The 20,526-nt window shown below is 42.5% G+C and overlaps 1 protein-coding gene across 4 annotated transcripts in view; it reads left to right on the forward strand.

Annotated features, from left to right (window-relative positions):
• Positions 1-519: 519 nt before the first annotated feature.
• The window catches only part of LOC110487638 (protein PRRC2A), a 42,825-nt gene continuing 22,818 nt past the window's right edge, over positions 520-20,526 (forward strand). For 2 of the 4 annotated variants that reach the window (XM_036971664.1, XM_036971667.1), the window contains exons 1-8: positions 542-851; positions 3,840-3,991; positions 12,822-12,999; positions 13,313-13,409; positions 13,505-13,598; positions 13,739-13,882; positions 15,587-15,843; positions 20,139-20,379. In XM_036971664.1, the coding sequence (XP_036827559.1) occupies positions 3,877-3,991; positions 12,822-12,999; positions 13,313-13,409; positions 13,505-13,598; positions 13,739-13,882; positions 15,587-15,843; positions 20,139-20,379 (1,126 nt within the window). In that variant the 5' untranslated portion in view covers positions 542-851; positions 3,840-3,876. Of the gene's footprint in view, positions 852-3,839; positions 3,992-12,821; positions 13,000-13,312; positions 13,410-13,504; positions 13,599-13,738; positions 13,883-15,586; positions 15,844-20,138; positions 20,380-20,526 lie in introns of all 4 variants that reach the window. The other 2 variants (XM_036971665.1, XM_036971666.1) reach the window with 2 other exon arrangements.

The raw sequence follows: 20,526 nt of genomic DNA on the forward strand, positions 1-20,526 counted from the left end.
GGTGAACTTCTCCTTTAATTATATGGTCATGCATGAGAGATGATCAAGAGGGATAAACCATAAACTATTGAATTGCATTATAGTGAGAATGAAAAACACACACTTGATTTTGTTTTAGTGTTCATAAATAGCAGCCAGACAGTGTGACACGATAAACAGTGCGTTCAAAACAACTGGGGACTCTGGAAAAATATGAGGTCAAATCAGTGATCTTCAAGTACGACAGTCAAAGTTCTCGAAAGTGGTCCGAGATCCCCAGTTGGAAATTCGAGTTGGGATGACCGTTCAAAATGAGTTTCCCTCGTCTGACCACATTTTTCCGAGTTCCCAGTTGTTTTGAACGCGGCAACAGTAGACTGTTCACTGGATGAACTGCTACAAATACATTACGTAAATGTTTCCACGACATGACAATGTAGGGTACAGGGCGTGATTTAAATCCATGCAAATTGAAAATAATCCAACATTTTAGATCTGATAGGCCAAAATGCGGATTCGGAACTCATTATTTTAATCTGACCCCGCCCTCTTTGCGTGCCCTCCGCCCCCCTCTGCACTACGGTCTGTAGTAGCCGTTGACGGCTCTTGTAGTGACGGATCAAGTTCTCCTGTAATATTTTTATTTTGTTTTGTGGAAAAAGAAAAAGGAGTACAAGTAAGCCGCTTTTACACACGTCAATCTACAGTACCCCCTCTCTGGTTTTATAATATAAATACATTTGTAGTTTCAGCTAGCAAGCTAGGGTAAACGTTACTTTATAGCACCAGCGTGAGCAATAAGCTAGTGTAGTGAGCTAACGTGATTACATTATTCTGCCGTACAACCTCGAGACAAGTCGGGACAAGACCAGGTTAGTAGCTACATATTGTATTTCCTGATGTAAAAAAAAGCTAGTTATATTATAGTGGATATGTAACGATGGCAACCGCAATAGATGTGTGCTAATGAGGTAACCTTAGTTAGCTAGCTAATGTTAGCGTCGGCTAACAGTCACTCGCTAGCGAGAATAGTGTTGTTTAACAATCTGCTCAATTGCTGTCTGGTTTGGTTCTTAACAGGACGAGTTGTAGGAAGATATATTGGAGATGGCTAGGTTACTATTTTCGATTCGATAGTTATACAATAATCTGGTTACACAACAGCCAATTGTGTTTTCACAACGTGGGTGAATGTTCAATGTTCGTAACGTTAGCTAACTAGCTAGATTCATTTCTCACCGGTTTGTTCTAAAGATGGGCCTACCCGCACCGCCATTTTGTTTTGTTATCTTAATGAAATAATTTGCCAAATCGCCTAGTTCCTAGTATTTGGGCTTTATACGATCATTATTATCGCATTAAATGTGAGTTATGATTGACGTATCCACTGTGATTCCACGAGGAATGCAACTAAATTAATTTCACCAACTGGATATGCATTACGAAACATCGCAGCCCCCCCCCCCCCCAACGTGAATATGGAGGCCGCATTAACTACCTGGCTAGCTGTTCACTGAGCTAACGTTGGCTACAGTGAATTATATGTGCTAACAAACGTTCTTGTTTAAGCATATTCTTGGGATGTGTGTGTGTTTGACTATTGCCGTTGAGGGTACTGTGTTGGCGGTTATGATGCTGATGATGACAGGCTGTAGCTGGTCCTGAACTCCTTTCTGTGTTAAAGGCCCTTTCCTGGTGTATTGTAGCGATGGCTTCCATAGCTGCCCTGTTAATCCCCGCACAACATGCAATTTGCCGGCCATCCCACGACCTAATTTTCTAATCTCATTGGGCTACTTAGGCACACGAGGTTCATTGCTATTTGGTAGTTTTTGAGACAGTAGTATGACTTTCAAGTATATTTAAATCATTAAGGCAATCTTCACTAAATACAATCGTGCATTGAAAACATTCTTGATTCATCATCTGGCATAGTTATTGATGGGTGCCTTCCTGTCTTTATTGTTGCAGTCTTTAAATGTGTCAAGTTATCTTGTCAATTGCTCTTGTGGTTTGCAGTGCACTATTGAATACCCATCTAACATGACACTGTTTATGCTGTGTACTCATGGCTTGTCACTGCTCCTTCTCTCTTGATATAACTACATGAAATCACAGTATAGTGATGCTGCCCATTTTCTGGCAAGATTGTCAGAGCTCAACATTTCAGTTACAGCCTAAACAGTTACTGTTTATTTCAATCTTGCAAGAAAATGTTACTGAAATGTTGAGCTCTGACAATCTTGCCAGAAAATGGGCAGGATCACTATATATATTATGTGTTTGTATATATATATGTATATATATCTCACACACACAAAAGTTTGGATACGCCTACTCATTCCAGGGGTTTTAAATGTTATTTTACTAGAATAATAGGGAAGACATCAACTATGAAATAACACATAACTATCCTGGCATTGCAAATACCATGCTCTACCACCTGAGCTACAGAGGACCTCCGATAAGCATATATTAATTTGATATTCCTCAACTCATTGTGCATCTTCCAATTTATCTCCATCTTGTTAAATTACATTGAGGGCAACATTTACCTCTAACAAGATGGCACTGCCTACAAGACTGAGATTGTTTTTGTAATGTTTGACAGGGTTTGTACTGAACTAAATTATAATCAATCGCAACATGTAAGGTGTTGGTCCCATGTTTTAATGAGGTAAAATAAAATACCCCAGAAATGTTAAATCTCTCTCAAATTGTGTGCACGGAGTTGTTTACATCCATGTTAGTGAGTATTTCTCCTTTGCCAAGATATTTCATCCACCTTACAGGTGTGGCATATCAAGAAACTGATTAAACGGTATGATCTTAACCCAGGGACACCTTGTGCTGGGGACAATAAAAGGCCTCTCAAAAATGTGCAGTTTTGTGACACAACACAATGCCAAAGATGTCTCAAGTTTTGAGGGAGCATGCAATTGGCATGCTGACTGCAGGAATGCCCACCAGAGCTGTTGCCAGATACTTTGTTAATTTCTCTACCATAAATTGCCTCAACATCATTTTAGATCATTTTGTATTATGTCCAACCAGCCTCACAACTGCAGACCACGTGTATTCACGCCAGCCCTGGACCTCCACATCTGTCTACTTCACCTGCGGGATCATCTGAGGGGTGGGGGGGTGCTGAGGAATATTTCTGTCTGTAATAAAGCCATTTTGCGTGAGAAAAAACATTTCTGATAGGCTGGGCCTGGCTCCCCAGTGGGTGGGCCTATGCCCCCCCCCCCCTTGCCCACCCATGGCTGCTCCTCATGAAAAATCTGTAGATTAGGGCCTAATTTATTTATTTCAATTGACTAATTTCCTTCTATGAACTCAGTAAAATCTTTGGAAGTTTTGAGTGTTGTGTATATATTTTTGTTCAGTATACATACACATAACACCTCTAGCTGTCACCAAATCTTTGAATTGGACAGATGTCAACCCAGTGGATTGTATTGGTGAGCAGTACAATTGGCTCAACCCTGGTGTTGCCATGGAGGCAACCCCTCTCAAGGCAAACCTAGTAGAACTGAACATAATTTATAATGCATCACCATGGCAACTGTGCCATGGATTGCATTATTCTCTCGGTACAGTATTTCCTGTGTTGACGTGTTTATGGCAATGTACTAGCTCTGCTCACACACACAGGTCTCTGTAATGCTACTGACCTGTCCTGAGCACGGTCTTCTCCCTCTTTGTCCACACTACAAACTTTGTCACGCACACACTGCAAACCAAAGACTGGATATCTGGACGTGTTTTGTTTAGATACCTGCGTGAACTCAACACCACATTTACCCCCACGTTCTAGTGCTGCATCAAATGTCTCCATTTCTTTCTCTCTCTCCCAGTCTCAGGGCTCACCATACTCAATGAGCGGACAGCGCAATGTCAGAGCGCTCTGGGCAAACTGCAAAGGGGAAGGATGGCAAATCCAAGTATGCGTCTCTCAACCTGTTTGATACCTACAAAGGAAAGAGCCTTGAAGCACAAAAGCCTGTTGGTGAGTATTCTCGTTTCCGTTGTCCAAGTTTTCTGTGTGCGGATAGTGCAAAGCCTTCCCTTTTAAAAGTCGAACATTGTCAGGTGTTGATGAGAGGTGTCCCGATCGGACCGTCGTGTTCTGATCATAGTTTGATTGTTCTTGTTGATACAAGTTATAATAAACGGGTCATATTATACACTAATTTTGTCAACATAGGATCTATGGGCCGACTTGGTTGTGCATGCACACCTAGTCCACTTGTTTTAGCACGTTGCATCAAATACATCCTTCACAAGAACTGGAGTTATTGTGTCCCCATTACATATGAATGCCTACATTATTTTTTCCCCCTTTGATCACTTAAACTCGGTTATTGATTTAAAAGAAAACAGACTCTGGCATTGTGTTGTGTGACAACTGCACATTTAAGAGTGGCATTTTATTGTCCCCAGCACACCCGTGTAATGATCATGCTGTTTAACCCTAAGGTCGATGTCCACGCCCCCTCTGGATTCAAACTTTCCTCCACATCCGCCTATGAAACATTGAATGGCAGTATATATGGAGACAGTTTAGTGCCAAAAAATAAGGGGATAAGTACATCAACAACAAAAAAAGTTTCCTGATCTCTCACATGACAGACACTTCAAAACAAACTTCCTTTTGATTTGTTTTGGGACTTTTGTGATCTGTTGTTCCATGTAGTGAATCTGTTGTTGACTTGATTTGTGTGGGCTAATAGCAGGTGGGTCCCAAAAAATGTTTTTGTCAAATAATTGTTATATATTTTCTTAAAATTCTAAATCAAATAGCAAAATGATCCTTGGTATGACCTTGAAACAATTCCATATACAGTGCATTCAGACCCCATTACTTTTTTCACATTTTGTTATGTTCCAGCCTTATTCTAAAATGGATTAGATAGTTTTCCCCACCCCCCTCATCAATCTACACACAATACCCTATAATGTGAAAGCAAAACAGTTTCAGATTTCTTTTGCAACTAAAAAAAAAATAATAATAACTTAAACATCACATTTACGTAATTATTCATACCATTTACCCGGTACTTTGTTGAAGCACCTTTGGCAGTGATTACAGCCTCAAGACTTCTTGGGTATGATGCTACAAGCCAGGTTGGGTGCAGATCATTGGTGCACAGCTATTTTCAGGTCTCTCTGATTGGGTACAAGTCCGGGCTCTGGCTGGGCCACACAATGCCATTCAGAGACTTGTCACAAAGCCATCTCTTGGCTGTGTGTTTAGGGTCGTTGTCCTGTTGGAAGGTGAACCTTCGCCCCCAGTCTAAGAACCTGGTCCCACCGTAGTTTCCTCCAGACAGGATGCTTGGCATTCAGGCCAAAGAGTTCAATCTTGGTTTCATCAGACAATAGAATCTTGTTTCTCATGGTCCGTTAGTCCTTTAGGTGCCTTTTTGGTAAACTCCAAGCTGGGTGTTATGTGCCTCTTACTGACGAGTGGCTCCGTCTGGCCATTCTACCATAAAGGCCTGATTGGTGGAGTGCTGCAGAGATGAGCGAACCTTCCAGAAGGACAACCATCTCCACAGAGGAACTCTGGCGCTCTGTCAGAGTGACCAATGGGTTTTTGGTCACCTCCCTGACCAAGGCTGCAAACATTTTTTGTTACCATTCCCCAGATCTGTGCCCCAACAAAATCCTTTATCGGAGCTCTACGGACAATTACTTAGACTTCATGGCTTGGTTTTTGCACTGACATGCACTGTCAGCTATGGGAACTTAGACAGGTGTGTGCCGTTCCAAATCACGTACAATCAATTGAATTTACCTCAGGTAAACTCCAATGAAGTTGTAGAAACGTCTCAAGGATGATCAATTAAAATGTGATGCACCTGAGCTCAATTTTCGAGTCTCTTAGTAAAAGGTCTAAATACTTATGTATGGTATTTCTGTTCAAAATTTTGTTAATTCAATAATAAAAAACTAACAGCCAGTTTTCGCTTCGTCATTACAAGGTATTGTGTGTAGATTGAGGAACATTTTGTATTTAGTCAATTTTATAATAAGGCTGTAATGTAACAAAATGTTGAAAAAGTCAAGTGGTTTGAATACTTATCGGATGCACTGTAGTTTCTTAGAACCTGTCTCCCGGCTTAGACGGGGCTTAGACTCTTATGGGTTAATGAGCTTCATGATATGCCACACCTGTCAGGTGGATGGATTATCTGGCAAAGGAGAAATGCTCACGAACAGGGATATAAACACATTTTTACACAGAATTTGAGAGAGAGGGCTTTTTGTGCTAAAGAAAACGTAGGGGATTTTTTCCCTTCAGCTCATGAAACATGGGACCAACCCTTTACATGTTGCGTTAATATTTTTGTTCAGTGTATGAGAAAATGACCCGTTCTATGCAGTGTTGTTATCTTCTTATGGCTTGAATCCCGTTAACGGCCAGTGAAAGTGCAGGGCGCCAAATTCAAACAACAGAAATCTCATAATTAAAATTCCTCAAACATACAAGTATTTTTACACCATTTTAAAGAAACTTGTTGTTAATCCCACCACAGGGTCCGATTTCAAAAAGGCTTTACAGCGAAAGCACACCAAACAATTATGTTAGGTCACAGAAAACACAGCCTTTTTTCCAGCTAAAGAGAGGGGTCACAAAAAGCAGAAATAGAGAAAATTAATCACTAACCTTTAATCTTCATCAGATGACACTCATAGGACTTCATGTTACACAATACATGTATGTTTTGTTCGATGAAGTTCATATTTATATCCAAAAATCTCTGTTTACATCGGCGCGTTATGGTCAGTAGTTCCAAAACATCCGGTGATTTTGCAGAGAGCCACATCAATTTACAGAAATACTCCTAATAAACGTTCTTAATTTTTTTTTTTTTTAAACATAAATCTTCAGTAATGTTCCAACCGGAGAATTCCTTTGTCTTTAGAATTGCAATGGAACGCAGGTCGCTCTCACGTGAGCGCGCGTGATCAGCTCATGCCACTCTGGCAGAGCCCTTACTCAAACAACTCTTATTCCCTCCTCCTTCACAGTAGAAGCCTCAAACAAGGTTCTAAAGACTGTTGCTATCTAGTGGAAGCCTTAGGAAGTGAAATATGACCCCATAGACACTGTGTATTCGATAGGCAATGACTTGAAAAACTACAAACCTCCTTCCACCTTCCTGGTTGGATTTATCTCTGGTTTTTGCCTGCCATATGAGTTATGTTATACTCACAGACATCATTCAAACAGTTTTAGAAACTTCAGGGTGATTTCTATCCAAATCTACTAATAATATGCATATATTTGCAACTGGGCCTGAGTAGCAGGCAGTTTACTCTGAGCACCTTATTCATCCAAGCTACTCAATACTGCCCCCAGCCATAAGAAGTTATCTAGTGAACAGTGTTCAGTTCAATTCAATGTATTTTGTATTGAGTAAAAGTGTGAATATCAGTGACCATTTCTTTGTGTAGCACATGCTCATAATGTTTAGAAAACGGGAACAAGCATAAGGGAACAAGCATATGCTATGCCACTGAATTTTTCCCTTTTGGTATTGCAATGCTACTCGCTATCGTGATACTTGGCCTGGTATTGGATCTTCAGTAAAATGTTGATATTGTGACAACACTGTGTTGTGCTATTTTTGTGAAACCAAATGAGACACTTCGCCTATAGCTGTGTCCTCAACTGGAATCTGCTGCCTTTTGCACTGAAACATACCAAGCATTTAGGGTGTCATACATGACTCTTACTGTCAGTGAAAGAGAGATCTCCAATACATGGTGACAAGCCATATTAGCTGCCATCTAGGCCCCTGTATAAGGAATATCGATGGAATTGTTTTGGCTTGGTGCAGTCGATTGCGCTGATTGCAAAAAACTGTCTCTAGAATGATTTCAGCATTCGATGAGTCTGAGGAAAAGTTAACTGAATATTCACCTTTTCTTCACTGAAAAGCAACATTATATGGGAAGTGATTGACAAGCCTTGTATGAACTGTAGTCGCTGGGCGCAGGCCCCATGGTCTGGTGGTCTAGGCATATGCAAACTCAATTATAATGTAAAAAATGTTTTGTCACATTCCCCGGTGCAGTGAAAGGTGGTGTTTTACATGATCAGCCATAGTAGTATGGCATCCCCGGATAAAATTAGGGTTTTACGTGCCTTGCTCAAGAGCCAGCGACCTTTTGGTTACTGGCCCACCGCTCTAACTACAACGCTACCTGTCACCTTACCAGGGCACTTAGAGCTGCCCCGGTCAACTATCAGGGCAGAAAGTTGACGAACTGACTTGTTGGAAAGGTTGCGTCATATGACGGTGCCACTTTGAAAGTCACTGAGCTCTTCAGCAAGGCCATTTTACTGCCATTGTTTGTCTATGGAAATTTGAATAGTTGTGTAAGATTTTATACACCGGGCAGCAATGGGTGTGGCTGAAATAGCCGAATCCACTCATTTGAAGGGGTCTCAACATACTTTTGTATATACAGAGCACTCAAAGACATATTTAGATCGCTTCCCAATTTTCACATTTTGTTACGTTACAACCTTATTCTAAAATGGAGTAAAAAAAAACAACTCTTCAATCTACACACTACCCGATAATGATAAAGCGATAATAGGGTTTCAGACATTTTCAAATGTATTTAAAATAAGAAAACAAATACCTTATTTACATAAGAATTCAGACCTTTTGCTATGAGACTCAATTAAGCTCAGGTGCATCCTGTTTCCATTGATCATCCTTGAGATGTTTCTACAACTTGATTGGAGTCCATCTGTGGTAAATTAAATTAATTTGACATGATTTGGAAAGGCACACACCTGTCTATATAAGGTCCCACTGTTGACAGTGCTTGTTAGAGCAAAAACCAGGCCATGGGGTCGAGGGAATTGTCCTTAGATTTCTGAGACAGGATTGTGTCAAGGCACAGATCTATGGAAGGGTACCAAAAAATGTCTGAAGGATTGAGGGTCCCCAAGAACACAGTGGCATCCATTATTCTTAAATGGAAGAAGTTTGGAACCACCAAAGCTGTGTTCGAATACCCATACAAACATACTGTTTACGCCATACTTAATGAGTATATACTTAAACTATGTACTATTATTTCATTTTAGTATACTGTAAACTAACAGTATCCTTTCAGTTGAGCGTACCAGCGCTTCGTCTGTCTACCGTAAGTTAATGCAGTTTCTATGCAACTTCTAGCTAGCTTGTTAGCATAACAAATTAATAGCTAGATATCTTACAATTTCGGGTGTGTTCGTAAATTCAATCTGGAGTGCCAAAGTGCGCTCTGGGTGTTCATCAATTCAGAGCGTTTTGCTCGCGGAGCGTTGAGAGTGCACACTGGACGCTCTGGCCAAGGTGTAGTGAGGTCAGAACGCTCTGATCAACCCAACGGCACCCAAGCTAACTTGCTAACAGATTCCAGGAAACAAATGAGAGAACACCTCACTCTGACCATTTTACTCACCCTAGCAGAGCTGGTTAGGCTGTTTTCATGTTATCCAGCGTGTTGGTGACTGTAACTGTGCTGCTGGCAGCAATTTAATGACACTTTTTTGCCGGCGTTTACACACCGGCCATATTCAACAGGTGTTGTGCGTTCGTAAATTCATCTGTTATTCTGTGCTCTGGCACAGGTACACGTCAGACGAGGGTGCTCTGAAGTCGGAGTATATAGCCAGAATTAACAATGTTCACTGAGAACGCATAATGACTTTACCATTTAGATAAGCTAAGAATTACGTGAATAATCAAGTCAATAAATAGTTACATAGCATACGGTTAATATACTGGCAAGTTCGGCAATCTATTAGTAGCCAACTAACGCTAGCTAACATACTGCTACATATTGCTGTAGCTAACAAATTGACAGACAACGTATCCTGTAACGTAACTTATTTGAAAAGTCATTACTTTATTACATTGCTCAACATATTTTCTTTTGTCATAATTAGTTAATTTAATTTGTATACACTCTTGTCGGACTTCGGCTGCATATTTTCCGCCATTTTCATCAAATCTGATAACGTTATGAAGTCATGACATTTGCATTATTGGCTCTAAAAGCACAAGAATAGTGTCCAATGCTTATATACTTTGTGTATTTTGGCGAATTTAGTACGACGTCCGGGAACTTTTGGCATACTAACGATATCCATGCTATGACCAATAATCATACTCAATTTACGTCACAATAGTACAGTTAGTGTGGTTAGTATGAGTATTCGAACACAGCTCAAGACCCTTCCTAGAGCTGACCGCCTGGGCCAAAATGAGCAATCGGGGGAGAAGGTCCTTGGTCAGGGAGGTGACCAAGAAGCCGATGGTCACTCTGACAGAGCTCCCGAGTTCCTCTGTGAAGATGGGAGAACCTTCCAGATGGACTACCATCTCTGCAGCACTCCCCCATTCAGGCCTTTATGGTAGAGTGGCCAGATGGAAGCCACTCCTCAGTAAAAGGCACATGACAGCCTACTTGGAGTTTTCCAAAATGCACCTAAAGACTCTTACACGGAACCCAAACCGGCTGCGCTCATGCGCCATCGTGCATAAATGTATTTTGTCCCCCCACACCAAAAGCAATCACGACATGCAGGTTAAAATATCAAAACAAACAATAAACCAAATATATTAATTTGGGGACAGTTCAAAAAGCATTAAACATGTATGGCAATTTAGCTACATAGCTTGCACTTGCTAGCTAATTTGTCTTATTTAGCTAGCTTGCTGTTGCTAGCTAATTTGTCCTGGGATATAAACATTGAGTTGTTATTTTACCTGAAATGCAAAAGGTCCTCTACTCTGACAATTTATCCACACACAAAACGGTCAACTGAATCGTTTCTAGTCATCTCTCTTCCTTCCAGGCCTTTTCTTCTCTTGACTTTATAATGCGATTGGCAACTTTCATAAATTAGGTGCATTACCGCCACTGACCTTGTTCGTCTTTCAGTCACCCACGTGGGTACCTGCTTCTATAAACAAATGAGGAGATGCAGAGAGGCAGGAATTGCAGCGCAATCTGCATCAGAAATAGAACTGACTTCTATTTTAGCCCTTGGCAACGCAGGCGCTCGCGAGCTGTGTGGGTGCAATAATTGAATAACATAGACTTCTACATTTATTTTGCAACGCGCGGCGAGCAGTGTAGTCACTCTGTCAGACCATGAGAACCAAGATTCTCTGGTTTGATGAAACCCGAGCTTGAACTCGTTGGCCTGAATGCCAAGCGTCACATCTGGAGGGAACCCGTCGCCAACCCTACGGTGAAGCATGGTGGTGGCAGCGTCATTCTGTGGGAATGTTTTCCAGGGACTGGGAGACTAGTCAGGATCGAGGGAAAGATAAACGGAGCAAAGTACCCAGAGATCCTTGATGAAAACCTTCTCCTGGGTGCTCAGGACCTCAGACTGGGCAATGGTTCAGCTTCCAACAGGACAACGACCCTAAGTACACAGCCAAGACAACGCAGGAGTGGCTTTGGGACAAGTCTCTGAATGTCCTTGAGTGGCCCAGCCAAAGCCCGGACTCGAACACGATCAAACATGTCTGGAGAGAGCTGAAAATAGCTCTGCAGGGTAGGTCCCTATCCAACCTGACAGATCTTGAAAACTCCCCAAAAACAGATGGGCCAAGCTTGTAACGTCATACCCAAGAAGACTCGAGGCTATTAACACCGCCAAAGATGATTCAACCAAGAAATAGGTAAAGGGTCTGACTACTTATTTAAATGTGATTTTTCAGTATTTAAAAAATAAATACATTTGCTAATTGATATTCCGTAGACTCACTTTTTACAGAAGGTGCCCGTATAAAATGGCTGCAGCCTTTCCAACATTGCTTGAGCACAATTTCTTTCTACTGGCCTCGAGCAAACAAAAACTAAAATCTTCTATGCAGTTGAAGGCAACTGCTACATTTTAGTGATGGGCACGATTATTTGAATATCCAAACATACGTTTGTGTATACTCTCCGAAGTAATAGAACACTATTATTTATGTGACATTGCTATGTAGTCTACAAGGATGCACCATTACATTTGACATTTTCAGTACAACTGTTTTATGACAGGTTTTGTGAATGCGCCCTATTAAAGACTCACTGGTAGCCTACATGTGTAGCTTATTGTCAACGTCGGTCAATCAAAGCAGCGCTACAGTCAGAGGCTCCATGTGTAGCAAGTGAAATGGGACATCTTTTTTATCAATGCAAAATGTAATTAAAGTTACAGAATTACGTTTGCTAAGTGAGGAGTAGGCTAGTGTTTCATATGAATAGAGTTGTTATAGACATTGGACAGGTAGTGCCACAAAATATCCTCAATCAGCCTTGCTACTTTAGCTAGCTAGCTGGCTAACTTAGCTAGCTAGCTTAATTAATTACATTTTGCATTGATAAAAAAAGATGTCCCATTTCACTTGCTACACATGGAGCTACACTCGAGTTACCCTCCCCCACATTCTGCTGAAATAAGAGGAGCGCAGCTCACCGGCTCTCTCAAGCCAGCGCGAGCAAGTCTCTATTTGAAGTATCTCTCCAAAAAATGTCCCTTTAAAACATGTATTCCGACTATCCAGATATCCAGAAAAAAATAGTGACATCATTTGAATACCGAAATCATTTCAAATGCCGTCCCTATTAATTATAACCCAGCATATGTCAACTCGTGTTGTAAAGCAGTTCTCTATCGAATTCCTACATATTGTGTCGGCGATCACCACTGTCGTTCTCATGTCCCCCTCTCCCCTCCATTTTATTCTTAGTGGTCTCGAGTTACTTTGGTCTTTCTGCTAATGACCTCATCTCACTCCTCTTTTCCTCCCCCTAATCAGTTCCCCCCCGCCATGGCCTTCAGTCTCTTGGTAAAGTTGCCTCTGCGCGGCGCATGCCACCCCCTGCCAGCCTGCCCAGTCTGAAGGCAGAGAACAAAGGCAACGATCCCAACGTCTCGCTCGTTCCAAAAGACGGCACAGGATGGGCAAGCAAGCAGGAACCAGCAGACCCAAAGAGGTGAGGAGGCCCCCCTGACATGAATATACCAAATCCTTGTCAGTGTTCGCTCTAATCTTCACTATGTTATCTGCAGTAAAAAAAAAAAAAAAGAAGAATTGACTAGCACATCTACTAGTGATTTGAATGCGCAGATGCTATATTATCTCAAGAAATAGCAGCAATAATGATGTGGAACATCACTAATAGGCCCCTACTAGCTCGGTAATTGGCGCAATTGTCTGTCTGACTGACTGGTGCATCTGACACTTACCACTTCTGGTGTTTCTCTCCTTTTTCTCTCTCTCTTCCTCTCTCTCTCTCCATCTCTCAGTACCGATGTATTGTCAGCACCGCAGCTGGAGTCGCAGCAGCCTGTGGTTTCACAGACGCCTGCACCGACCCGCCCGAGAACCCCGCCAACTCCAGAGGTACACAACAATTCGATGCCAATGTAAACCGAAACACAAAATGGTTCCATCCTGCCAATGGTGCTTAATGTTGTGCTTTTTTGTGTGTCTCTCAGGTTCCACCTCCGGTTCCGGCCACGGTTTCAGCCCAGGCCGCAGGGGCAAGGTCCTGGGCTCAGGCCAGTGTTACACATGGAGCACAAGGAGATGGTGAGTATCTTTACATCTGTCTGTCACTTCCCTCTCCTATGGTACTTTGCAGCAGACTTGACTGCCGCATCAATTGCCTAATTAACTCACGTTTGGAGATTCGACGTTGAGCAACCCCTCCTCTCTCTCGCACCATACAGGTGGAAAGGGATCAAACCAACGGTCGCCATTCTCTCGCGAGGAATTTCCCACCCTGCAGGCGGCTGGCGACCAGGAAAAAGCTGGCAGGGAACAGGGCACTGCAGATCAGTTGTATGGGCCCGGACCAAGCCTCCGCCCCCCGAGTGAGTAACGCTAAATCTCCTCTTTGTATTGTTTATTGTAGACCACACGTACAGTGAAGAGGGTTGCCGACAGAACAGAAGAACCAGCGTTCAGAGCAAGAGCTTATTTTAACGACTATGATTACAAAATTCCGGTAACTGTCCTAAAATTTCCACATTTTCCAGAAATACCAGTTGTAGGATTGCCACTTGGAGGATTAACTCCCTGCTTATTCACACCTGATACTGAGAATCCTCCAACTGGGAGGAGAGAAAAAAGGATTTCTGGGAACAGTTTTATTAGTGATGCATCGTCATGATGTTTTTGGCCGATATCCGATATTTTTTTTTGCCCCCCAAAAAAACCTGATACCGATATTTGAATTTTTAGCGGCCTTTTAACTATTTAACTGTACTAGAATGCTTAACATACACACACACATGGACGCAACGGTCTAAGGCACTGCATCTCAGTGCAAGAGGCGCCACTACAGTCCCTGGTTCGAATCCAGTCTGTGTCACATCCGGCTGTGATTGGGAGTCCCAAAGGGTGGTGCACAATTGGCGGTCATTGTAAATAAGAATTTGTTCTTAACTGACTTGCCTAGTTAAAGAAAGGTTACACACACACACCACACTAACCAAAAAGTTATTTTGTTAGCATTTACGTATGTCCCCATTACCAGTAAAGCATAATCAAAACCTATTTCTTTCACTTACTTTCTGTGTTTCATTGTTCATTTGTTCAGTCGTTTCATTCTCAACCAGGATTTCTCATACTATGGAATGCCGTTTGGGTCTTTGCATGTCAAATAAACTTGTTGACCAATCAGGACCTGAATATGACTGCACGCCACATAATAATTTAACGCGTCCATACCTTTTTTTACGTAGTTATTCCACATAGATTACACTCACTCGTATTTCATATGTCACAACGATTCATCGATACGTATGCTATGATGCTGGTAGAGTTGTCTCACGCACCTACAGTGCTGGTCATAAATAAAAGCTAGCTTGCTCATGGATGCAAACAATGGCGTTTTGCTATGTTTTTGGGGAAGAACAATCTGTTTCAGTAGCTATAGCTAGCTAACTATATAGCTAGGTGTCATATAAAATAATCCTCATTTATAAGACCGGTCTTATTTGATTAATGGTAGTCGGACCTATCTAGATGAAGCTAGGTCGTTATTGCGTTGGACTAGTTAACTGTAAGGTTGCAAGATTGGATCCCCCGAGCTGACAAGGTGAAAATCTGTCGTTCTGCCCCTGAATGAGGCAGTTAACCCACCGTTCTTAGGCCGCCATTGAAAATAAGAATGTGTTCTTAATTGACTTGCCTAGTTAAATGAAGGTATAAAAAAAAAATGGCGCCCAGAAATACCGATTTCCGATTGTTATGAAAACTTGAAATCGGCCCTAATTAATCGGCCATTCCGATTAATCGGTCGACCTCTAGTATGCACATCAGCTTTGACATCGGTTTTGCACATCGCCGTTAAACTAGACATCGGGCTGTTGGCATTTTTTAGCTAATATCGTCCGATTCCGATATGTTCCCCAATATATCGTGCATCCCTAATTTTTATAACTATGACATTCGCTGTGGCATGATTCTATTGCATGTCTATTATTAATTTCTGAATACAAACGCTGGTATAAGTGGCTCCTATTCCATCCATTTTTTAACCTTTTTTCCTCGTTTTCCCTTTCTCTCCCCAGACATGACGAGCTGGCGGGACGGTGGGGGCCGTGCCTTGGCGCCCACCGGAGAGGGGGTCGCAGAGGGTGGCCCGGACGGGGTGCTGGCAATGGAGGGGGCTGCCGGTGGTGGCCAGGCAGGCCCCCTTCTTCTCCAGCAGCAGCAAAACCCCCAGTCCCATGGGCTGCCTAGGAATCCCCCCGCTGGCAGCCCTGGCGTGCCCCAGCCCCCCATGGGCCCTGGGTTCCCCCAGTACAGAGGGATTATGCCTCCATTCGTAAGTCTACTCCTGAGCTGTGTTTGAATACTCATACTAGACATACTATTTGTGACGTATATGGAATGCTGATTAGTCATAGTATGGATATAGTTAGTATGTCAAAAGTTCCCGGATGTCATACTACATTCGTATACAAGCAGTGGACACTATTTCCGTGCTTTTAGGGCCCATAATGCAATTCTTCCAAAAATGGGCGTGGCCTCATAACGTTTTCAGATTTGAAGAAAATTGCGGAAAATATGCAGCCGTGAGTAAAATGGTCAGCGTGAGGTGGTCTATCATTGTGCCTTGAAGTAGTTAGCAAGTTAGCCAGTTAGCTTGGGTGCTTGACTGCCGTTGTGAGTTAAGAACGCCCGGATCAACCCTACTCCTCGGCCAGAGTGTCCAGTTTGCGTTCTGAACGCTCCGAGAGCGAAACGCTCTAAATTTACAAACAGACAATCTGACAATGCTCTGAATTTGCGAATGCCCAGAGCGCACTCTGGCACTCCAGATTTAATTTATTAGTAACACACCCGAAGTCATAAAATGTCTAGTTAGTCATTTATTATGCTAACAACCTACTAAGAGGTTGCATAGCAACAGCATCAACTTCCAGTAGAGAAGCAAAGTGCTGGTACGCTCTCAACTGAAAGGATACCGTTTGTTTACAGTATTCTAAAATGAACTAATTGTATGTAGTGTATATACAGTGCTTTGCGAAAGTATTCGGCCCCCTTGAACTTTGCGACCTTTTGCCACATTTCAGGCTTCAAACATAAAGATATAAAACTGTATTTTTTTGTGAAGAATCAACAACAAGTGGGACACAATCATGAAGTGGAACGACATTTATTGGATATTTCAAACTTTTTTAACAAATCAAAAACTGAAAAATTGGGCGTGCAAAATTATTCAGCCCCCTTAAGTTAATACTTTGTAGCGCCACCTTTTGCTGCGATTACAGCTGTAAGTCGCTTGGGGTATGTCTCTATCAGTTTTGCACATCGAGAGAATTACATTTTTTCCCATTCCTCCTTGCAAAACAGCTCGAGCTCAGTGAGGTTGGATGGAGAGCATTTGTGAACAGCAGTTTTCAGTTCTTTCCACAGATTCTCGATTGGATTCAGGTCTGGACTTTGACTTGGCCATTCTAACACCTGGATATGTTTATTTTTTAACCATTCCATTGTAGATTTTGCTTTATGTTTTGGATCATTGTCTTGTTGGAAGACAAATCTCCGTCCCAGTCGTAGGTCTTTTGCAGACTCCATCAGGTTTTCTTTCAGAATGGTCCTGTATTTGGCTCCATCCATCTTCCCATCAATTTTAACCATCTTCCCTGTCCCTGCTGAAGAAAAGCAGGCCCAAACCATGATGCTGCCACCACCATGTTTGACAGTGGGGATGGTGTGTTCAGCTGTGTTGCTTTTACTCCAAACATAACGTTTTGCATTGTTGCCAAAAAGTTCAATTTTGGTTTCATCTGACCAGAGCACCTTCTTCCACATGTTTGGTGTGTCTCCCAGGTGGCTTGTGGCAAACTTTAAACGACACTTTTTATGGATATCTTTAAGAAATGGCTTTCTTCTTGCCACTCTTCCATAAAGGCCAGATTTGTGCAATATACGACTGATTGTTGTCCTATGGACAGAGTCTCCCACCTCAGCTGTAGATCTCTGCAGTTCATCCAGAGTGATCATGGGCCTCTTGGCTGCATCTCTGATTAGTCTTCTCCTTGTATGAGCTGAAAGTTTAGAGGGACGGCCAGGTCTTGGTAGATTTGCAGTGGTCTGATACTCCTTCCATTTCAATATTATCGCTTGCACAGTGCTCCTTGGGACGTTTAAAGCTTGGGAAATCTTTTTGTATCCAAATCCGGCTTTAAACTTCTTCACAACAGTATCTCGGACCTGCCTGGTGTGTTCCTTGTTCTTCATGATGCTCTCTGCGCTTTTAACGGACCTCTGAGACTATCACAGTGCAGGTGCATTTATACGGAGACTTGATTTCACACAGGTGGATTGTATTTATCATCATTAGTCATTTAGGTCAACATTGGATCATTCAGAGATCCTCACTGAACTTCTGGAGAGAGTTTTCTGCACTGAAAGTAAAGGGGCTGAATAATTTTGCACGCCCAATTTTTCAGTTTTTGATTTGTTAAAAAAGTTTGAAATATCCAATAAATGTCGTTCCACTTCATGATTGTGTCCCACTTGTTGTTGATTCTTCACAAAAAAATACCGTTTTATATCTTTATGTTTGAAGCCTGAAACCTGGCAAAAGGTCGCAAAGTTCAAGGGGGCCGAATACTTTCGCAAGGCACTGTACTTATTAAGTATGTAGTATTTAGTTTATGTATTATTATTTTTGTTAACCTTTTTAACTAGGATAGTCAGTTAAGAACAAATTCTTATTTTCAATGGCGGCCTATCCCGGCCAAACCCGGACGGTGTGGTGCCAATTTTCCGCTGCCCTATGCGACCGGTTGTGATACAGCTTGGATTCGAACCAGGGTGTTTGTAGTGACACATCTAGCACTGAGATGCAGTGCCTTAGACTGCTGTGCTGTGCAGACTGCTGTGCCACTCCCTCGATTGTATGTTAGTATGGATATTCGAACACAGCTCTGGTATAATCTCTGCATGTGTGCTATCTATTATAGCTACAGTGTATTTGGAAAGTTTTCAGACCCCTTGACTTTTTCCACATTTGTTACATTACAGCCTTATTCTAAAATAGATTCAATTGTTTTTTTGTTCACACAATACCCTATAATGATAAAGCCGTTTAGAATTTTTTGTAAATTTAAATTTAAAAAATCAGTTACATATGTATTCAGACCCTTTGCTTAGTACTTTGTTGACGCACCTTTGTCATTGATTACAGCCTTGAGTCTTCTTGAGTAAGACACTACAAGCTTGGCACACCTGTATTTGGGGAGTTTCTTCCATTCTTTTCTGCAGATCCTCTCAAACTTTGTCAGGTTGGATGAGTTGGACAGCTACTTTCAGGGCTCTCCAGAAGTGTTAGCTCGGGTTCAAGCCTGTGCTCTGGCTTGGCCACTCAAGGACTTTGAGACTTGTCCCGAAGCCATTCTTGTGTTGTCTTGGTTGTGTGCTTAGGGTCGCTGTCCTGTTGGAAGGTGAACCTTGGCCCCAGTCTGAGGTCTTGAGCACTCTGGAGCAGGTTTTAATCTGTGATCTCTCTGTACTTTGCTCACGTCATCTTTCCCTCCATCCTGACTAGTCTCCCAGTCCCTGCCGCTGTAAAACATTCCCACCGTGTAATGCTGCCACCACCATGCTTCACTGTAAGGATGGTGTCTGGTTTACGCCAGACGTGACGCTTGGCATTCAGGCCAAAGAGTTCAATCTTGGTTTCATCAGACTTGTTTCTCATGGTCTGAGAGTCCTTAAGGTGCCTTTTGGCAATCTCCAAGTTGGATGTCATGTTCCTTTTACAGAGGAATGGCAGAGTGACCATCGGGTTCTTGGTCACCTCCCTGACCAAGGCCCTTCTCCCCCGATTGCTCAGTTTTGCCAGGCAGACAGCTCTAGGGACAGTCTTGGCAGCTCCAAACTACTACTTCAATTTAAGAATGGAGGCCACTATGGTTTTTTGGGACCTTCAATGCTGCACAAATGTATTGGTACCTGTCCCCAGATCTGTGCCTCGACACGATCCTGTCTCGGCGCTCTACATACAATTCCTTTGACCTCATGGCTTTGGCTCTGACATGCACTGTCAACTATATAGACAGGTGTGTGCCAAATGTCCAATCAATTGAATTTACCACAGGTGGACTCCAATCAAGTTGTAGAAACATCTCAAAGATGATCAATGGAAACAGGATGCAGCTGAGCTTAATTTCGAGTCTCATAGCGAAGGGTCTCCATACTTATGTAAATAAAGTATTTATGTTTTTTATTTGTAATGCATTTGCCAAATTTCTAACAACCTGTTTTCGCTTTGTCGTTGTGGGGTATTGTCTAGATTGAGGAAATGTTTCTATTTAATCCATTTTAGAGAAAGGCTATAACGTGACTTTTTCAACATTTTGTTAAGGCATCTAAATGCTTTCCGAATGCAATGTATGTTTCCATCCATTTGGCAAATATTTTCAAGAGAATATACAAATGGTGGCACAGAAGCAGTGTTAAAACATCTCACTGTTAGAGGTGTGCGCACAGATGGGCTCTCACCCTGTTACCCACCAGTGTAGCATTAGTGTACTGTCAATCTCTGCTTTTGTGCATCTCAGGGTCTCTAAATGTTTTCTACCCTCTTTCTGTGTCTCTCGGTCTCAGATGTACCCTCCCTTTCTGCCCTTCCCGCCTCCCTACGGCCCCCAGGGGCCCTACAGGTACCCCCCTCCTGGTGAGGCCCCTCCCAGGTTTCGCCAGCAGGGTCAGGACGGCCGCGGGCGTCCCCAGGGCGGTCCCCGTGGTGGGGGAGGGGAGATGGTGAAGCGACCCTCCATTCTGAAGCAGGATGACCTGAAGGAGCTAGATGAACTAGACCACCAGGACGGAGACGAGGGCTGGGCAGGTGAGAGAGAGGAGACGTCAGGACTCATGAACACTTGTAATTATTGGTAGAGTATACTGCTCAGAAAGCAGTGGCAAGTGCAAAAAGCCATCACATTAAGAGTAGAGACCTGTACACTGTTAAATTGATATGAGAACCTTAAACAAC

Source organism: Oncorhynchus mykiss, chromosome 32 (assembly GCF_013265735.2).
Source record: "Oncorhynchus mykiss isolate Arlee chromosome 32, USDA_OmykA_1.1, whole genome shotgun sequence".
Lineage (NCBI taxonomy): Eukaryota > Metazoa > Chordata > Actinopteri > Salmoniformes > Salmonidae > Oncorhynchus > Oncorhynchus mykiss.